Source organism: Carassius auratus, unplaced genomic scaffold (assembly GCF_003368295.1).
Source record: "Carassius auratus strain Wakin unplaced genomic scaffold, ASM336829v1 scaf_tig00000134, whole genome shotgun sequence".
Lineage (NCBI taxonomy): Eukaryota > Metazoa > Chordata > Actinopteri > Cypriniformes > Cyprinidae > Carassius > Carassius auratus.
Window position 1 is genome coordinate 16,458 of NW_020523278.1, and position 7,306 is coordinate 23,763.

A 7,306-nucleotide genomic window follows, 5' to 3' on the forward strand; every position below is an offset into this window, starting at 1 on the left:
TTGGTGTGTTCTTTAAAGATTGAACCCATGACTCTAACAGGTTATAACATTCCTCTTTTCAAAGGACCTGTGGATATAATTCAAAGACCCTCACAAGAAATCACCATATGAAATGTACAATAACTGTACAATGTATTCATCCATTCCAAAGGCTGAGCCAGTCATCTGCTTCAATTCCAGAGGCTGCTTGAGGAGATCCCTCAGGCTGGACTCACCAACAGACTTAAGAAATGCCACTTCAGTCTGCTTGAAGAGTGTTACCAAAATTCTAGATCAACTGGGAACTGATAAATCCTTCAAAATCAGACAGAAGCACTGCAGTATTATACCAGGCTTGCGAGTATGAATTATGTATGCCATTTCCAAAGGCAGGCAGGTTACCATCAGTGCCTCATGCCTTGGTTTTCAAAGTATATCATCTCTCCTCTTAAGTGTGACTAGTAATGGACAGCAAGAAAAATTCTATGAACATCTAAGGTAGAGCCAGCTTTTAGCTTCCTAAAAAAAACATCCAACTGTTTTTTAATGCTCCAAGCTTTAATCTACCCTTCACTCTCCATGTTCATGCTTTCCATGAAGATGATGCCATTCACTGTCTGACACCAGCATTGTACATATCTTTGAGATCACTTAACTGATTTCTGTTCACATGAACAGACAGTCGTTGTCCCAGTGTTTAACACATGCCTTCAAATCAAAGCTTTAAATAACTTTAAGTGTGCTATTAGTATACTTCTTTTAAACAAAAATAGGAAAGTATGCTTTTAGTTTACTTTTTATGTACTTCTCAGAAATGGGCTTTATATACTTCTCAGAAATACACTTAAAATGACATCTAAGTATACTTGACTTTTACTTACAAGAAGTCTAAATATATTTAAACTACACTTCTCCTAGAATCTGTGTTTTCATTATTTTATGGTAGAGAGCGCTAGTACACATCTTCTGTACAGAATTTCCAAAAAAAAAAAAAAATATATATACAAGTGAAGAAGAAAAATAAACACCAGATACTAACAAATGTAACACGATCATCAGACATGAAACAGCACCAAAACTGTAACATTATGGAATAAAATGTCAGCCGATGAAGAGGTAATAATTACAATCAAGCTCTCGGGTGTTGATCGACTCCATCTACATTTTGATTATCATTCTGAATTCAATTCATAGACTTGTTTCAGCTTTTTGTTTAAGATGTTAGTTATTATAATTTTTTTTTTTTGTGAAACTTACACACATTAGAATGCTTGAAGCTAAAATAGTATGTTTTTGTTTACAAGCAGATGCCCTGATCTTTCTTTGGATGTTTTGTATGTTCAGATATGCATATAACAAAAGATATGAAAATTAAAACCTAAATAGGGACATAGTAGTATACTTAAAGTATAACGTAAAGTTCACTTAAAGAAAAGTTATGAGTATACTTACAGTATAAAACTACTAAACTAGTAGTTTACGGAGACTATACTACAAAGTGTAAAAATAAAAATTAATTAATAAACTGTCAGTATACATATAAGTTAACTTTTAGTATAATTGCAGTACAAACTACAAACATAGAAGTAAACTAGTTGTGTACTCAAAATTTGCTACTGTTATACTTAAAATTATACTTGAAAGTATATTTTTATATACTAGAAAGTGGGCCAATTTAGACCCAAGGAGTATTGAAACAGTAGACTTACAAGTATACTAGTAGAACACTGATATTTGTATACTTGCTACATAAAGTATACTTAAAATATACTTTACTTAAGTATACTTAATAAAATAAATGTGAAGTATACTACTCTTTGGTAAGGGAAAGCTTCTTCAAATGCCCTTTTCAATAAAATTCTTAGTTATTTTACATGGACCAGGTCCAAATTATAAATGAATCAAATTAATGCAATTAATGAAATTATGGATTATAAATATTCATTTTGTATGTAAAACTAATTATTTTGATGCAAAAACAGTGCCTTTAATATAGACAATTTTTTCAGTGGCAAGGGTAACTGCTCTGTAGTTTAAAGTTGACTTTTTCATGCTAAATTCACTTTTTGTGTCAGAAAAGTCCAAGGTGACCATTGCATTAGTCAATGTAAAATGAAAATTACACAGCATTTTTATGTCCTGAAATATTTTTGTAATTATTTAATTTCTATATTCATTTATTTTAATTGTTTGCATGCATACAGTATATGGCTCATATCTGGTTTTGTTATCTAGATTAGTTCTTATTTACTGGCAAACATGACATGGCCAAAAAAAAAAAAGGTCAGTATGTTGGTTAAATGTTGGCTAAGCCATCCAGGATGTAAAGTCATATCCTCCTGACACATTTCCTCTGGTAAGTTAGTTCATGTTAGTCATGTGCTGAGCTTATGTACACAGAAATATGCTTATTTTTATGCTTTTTATGTTTTCCTTGCATCATATGAGGTCATGTTCCTGTAGGAAACTAAGTGACTTGAGTTGTCTCTGTGTTCAACAGTTACTTAATGAAAAATTCACGTTTCTTATCAGAACATATTAGGTAAGTACATATTTCAGATTTATTCATATTTATCTTTTGGAATTAGGTTATATTTTTACCAAGTGCAATGTAGTTTATCTAGGCACTAAATGTGCTAAAATAGTCTTGCATCACATTAAATTAAATCACACTAATGAACACATTTCATCTTATGGGACTGATTAAAAGGAAACACGCATACTGGTGCAAAAATAAACAGCTTGAATGGTTAGGTAAAAGCATCTGTCAAATGCATAAATGCGAATTTTGTGAAGCATATTTGTGCTTTACCTGATTTGAATGATTTCAAATGAGAACTGGGAAATGAAATGTTGAAATTCATTCTAAGCAAATTCCTAGTGTTTTGAAATACTTGTTCTGAAAAAAATGTATTTCCTGTGTATAATGTTGCATATATTTAGTCGGTGCTTCATTTATAAATGAAACTAACATAAAATGTTGCTAATGGCACTAGTTTTGTTTTGTGAATAGGATTCAAATCCATATAAAGAACACAAGACCACTATAGGCAAAAGATGAAGAACCACTTCAATGTTAGTGCCCTCACCAGCCTGAGCGTTCCTGTGACTCTGGGAAATGCTTGTGGAATTGATTTCAGTCAAGATGGCATCTTCCTTCCCGTCCTGTATGGAATCTTCTTCATCATCGGCACCCCTTTAAACCTGCTGGCGCTCTTTGGGCTCTACAAACTCATCCAGTCGGAGAACGTTCTTCCAGTTTATGTCATCAACCTTCTGATCGCAGACCTGATTCAACTTCTGACTTTGCCTTTATGGATAGATTACTATGCCAATGGACACAATTGGCGCTTCGGACCGCAGAGCTGTCAGTTCATGGGTTTGTTTTTTTACATTAGCATTTATTCAGGCATCTTCTTCATGTGTATCATTGCTCTAGAACGTCACCTGGCCATCGCCAGACCTCTCAGTTTCAAGTATCTCCTTAACTTGAAGTTTGCTCGCTGGATAGCACTCAGCATTTGGATTCTAATTGCGGTGCCACCTGCCATTGCGTTAAACAAACTCTTTCCCAAGCAGGAAAATTACACTCTTTGTATCGAGAAGTATCCCTCAGAGGGCAGTTTTATCACCTACAGACTAATTACTCTGCTTTTGTCCTTCATCATTCCCCTGAGCTTCATTGTCGGTCTCCATAGAGAGACTGTCCGCTCGCTGATGGCAATCAACCGGCTTTTATCCGAGGAGAAGAGAAGTATCAGGGGCAGTGTTAATTTCGTTGACTAAATATTTTCGTCATTATTTTCGTCACGAATATATTTTTGCCGACGAAAACGAAACGAAAACTAAAATAGAAGGCACTGATGGAGACTAAAACTATGACTAAATTGATTGACATTATCGTCAACGAATAAAGGACGAGACGAAAATAGACTGTGACGAAAATCAAATCAGCAGACGGGAGAGATGCGAGGAATGAGCAAAAGAACCGGCAAAACAGAACAGACTGCATGAGAGAAGAGAACCAATCAGAGCCTGACTTATTGAGACGTGAAGCGAAGGTTTTCAGTTTTTATGAGCTCCCGGGAAGTCGGCATTCGAAGAGGTGATAGGGACTTTAAGCAACAGCCTCTGGTGGAACGGCAACGCCATTCTGGCGTTGTATTGCGCCTGCGCGAATTTAACTGCTACTTTGTGACGTTCTAATTTAACGGTCTACTACGGGAGAACAGCTGATTTGCCGGAGTCGCTACAACGTGAGAGGTTAGGTAAATAAATGTTATGTTTTTAGACTTATTTACATCATACAATATTAAAAACTCCTCTTCTGACAAAAGATTGTCATTTAACGCCAAAAGCAATCCTTCTCTTGCTTTTTTAAATTATATATTTTTTTGGATCTCAATAAATGAATTAATGCTGCGTTGCGCTGTTCTGTTTTACCGTTGCTTAGTGACTTTTACGTTCTTGGCTACAGCGGTGTGACGGCAAACTTCCGGTCGCTGTGGCCGTTCCATTCGCAGCTGTTGCTTAAAGTCCCTACTGTCTAAAAGAGCGACAAAATGTCCTCAGCTCACTTCACGTTTGACGACGAACAAAACAAAACAAAGTGTAAAGCACGCAGAGCGCTCATTCGTGGCAAGAACACAACCAATTTGAAAAGACATTTACAGACGAGCCACCCGGACATTTTCTCAAATGTAATTTCACAACGATGTTCTTTTGTTTATTGAGCTAAGCAAAATTGGAATAGTGCAGTGCGTAGATGTTGTAGCATTAAATATTACGAACTGAAAAGTACTGTAAAATAGCCCCTTCTTCAAATTAGATGCGAGCACAATACTAATACGTAATATCATGATAAATACATTTGATTAATACTAATGTTTAGTATATTTTATAATGTTCTACTTGTTGACAATATCACAAATATTTCTATATTAGTCATGTGAAACATGAATGTTCACATCCTATCATTATACATACAAATCTAGCAATATTGTAGTATTTAAAACATACAATATTGCTAGACAAATGAATACCTTATAAAATCTTGTTACTTTTTTTATCCACCCAACTTATTAAATATTTACTTTAAATGTATGCACTTATTGTTCAGCTCAGCTGTAAGCTTTAAGGTCCTGGACCTAACGTTATTTTTCTTTTATTGATGGTCAACTGGCAGCTAGTTATTGTTTACATTATCATGACAGTGTTTGTTGCTGCATAAAAGCTTTTGAATCAAAATAAAGACACAGTTGTGTTGAAATAAAGTTGAATTTGTGTTTTATATATTTTGGTTAAGTTTGTTTCCTATACCAGCTGTAAAAAATTGTCTAGTAAATCTGTTATTGATTTTAGTCTTATTTTAGTCGACTAAAATACCAAGCAATTTTAGTCGACTAAAATACCAAGCAATTTTAGTCGACTAAAATACCAAGCAATTTTAGTCGACTAAAATAAGACTAAAATTAAAACAAATCAGATGACTAAAACTTGACTAAAACTAAAAAGAATTATAGTCAAAAGACTAAGACTAAAACTAAATTAAAATTTCGTGTCAAAATTAACACTGATCAGGGGTCTGCTCACTCTTCTGGTGGCCGTATTTGTCATGGTGCTGGGACCCTATCATTTCATCGGCTGTTTGAAGTACGTCGGACTGCTTATACACAACAGTCCGTGTGTTTGGGAAAAGGCTATGTTTATGCCCTATCAGTTAGGACGAGGCTTTCTGAGCCTTAACAGTTTGCTGGATCCTGTGTTTTACATCTTTCTCCGCAAAGACTTTCGTGCAACCGCTGGGAAGTACTTGCCTTGCCTGAGGAGAGTGAGGAACAGATCGTATCGGACAGAGAATGTGTCAAGCTCTACTCTAGACTGTTCTTAAAGATTTCCTCCTGGTTATGTATTTGATATACACTTTGGACAAAAAACTAAGAAACTATACCAAACTCATACTCAAACTCATAAGGCCCTTAGAAAAATTATTTAGCATCATTGCTCATTCTTAATTAGAAGACATATGGCATTGCTATGCTTTTAGTTAGCCTTGCTTGCTCCTGAATTTTGTTTTTCTGTTGAGCATTTCCACATCTGCACTGCTGGACTGATTTTTATTTTATTTAAATGTATCTTATTTTTTTTTTATCTTAATTTAGTTTAGTTATCTGTCAATCATTTCCATGTTAACACTTCGGGATTTAAATGAACAGTTTTATTCTATTTCATTACGGTCTTAGCAATAAACTCAGTATAGTGTAAAAAATGCATTTTAAATAGAAAGTTTTACATCAGCCAAATTTTTCTTTTTTCACATTTATATTTTCATTGTCAAAAAACAACAACATTATTTTATTTTAGTATATTTTAGTTTATTTCATTCATTTTAATATTATTTAAATTATTTACTCTCTGTTCGTTTATTTCTCAAATAGATGTAATTTATATACTTCCTTTTTTACACACACACTGCATACTACTTCAGGTGCAAAACTGAAACCACCGCTAGACAAATACATGTACATCTTACTTATAACCATCCTCAACAATTATATTTCTTTTTTATCCATATAGCGTAATGCATAACTTCTGAATATTTTGATGGGAAGTCTGAGACATTTGGGATTGATGTTGCTTGTATAAATCTTCCTGAATAAAATTCTTATTTTATCTTAGTTTAGTTTAATCTTGTATCATTAAAACAAATATTATTTAATTTAATTATTTCTTAGCTCAGGAGAGTTGCTTAAGAGTTGGGACTCTGTGCTTTCTTGTAGTGCCATCAGCCAACTAATACTGTCATTATATTCTTTTCTTTTGACTCCAGTGTAATTCGTCACCAAATCCGAAATGTCAGATTTCAATTTACATACTGACAGCTTTCTCTAAGTGTTAAATTTATGTAGATTCAGACAACAACAACAAAAAAGAACCCACATTATGCCCACATGAGCAAGTGTTTCGCATTCACAGGAAGCTGAGGTTTGACCAGTGAAATATGTTCCCATGCGATTTCATGATCAGTATCTGAAAGCTCTATTCCCGTGTGAAATGCTAACATGTCCCTTTCAATGTCTTTTTGGGAAAAATTAAGTTGGCAGACTTTGGATCTCCAACTACAGCTTGTCTCACTATGAGATTTTTGTGCCAGAATTAATAATTACACCCACTGCTATCAACTGCAAAAGCAGAGACAGAGCCGTGTCTTGCCAAGGGTCGCAGCTTGCATTTAGGCCATTAGAAATATTCTGCAATTATAACATTTTATATTGATTTTTATCATTTGCCAACTCTATCTACATACTCACCTCTCAGTTTAATTCAG

At 34.2% G+C, this 7,306-nt stretch overlaps 1 protein-coding gene across 1 annotated transcript; it reads left to right on the top strand.

The window, feature by feature from the left end:
• Positions 1–2,333: 2,333 nt before the first annotated feature.
• Positions 2,334–6,656, top strand: LOC113068814 (G-protein coupled receptor 4-like). Its single transcript, XM_026241672.1, has 3 exons — positions 2,334–2,521; positions 2,993–3,740; positions 5,560–6,656. The coding sequence occupies exons 2-3, from the start codon at positions 3,037–3,039 to the stop codon at positions 5,867–5,869; spliced, it is 1,014 nt and encodes a 337-aa protein (XP_026097457.1). The 5' UTR covers positions 2,334–2,521; positions 2,993–3,036; the 3' UTR covers positions 5,870–6,656.
• The last annotated feature ends 650 nt before the right edge of the window (positions 6,657–7,306 follow it).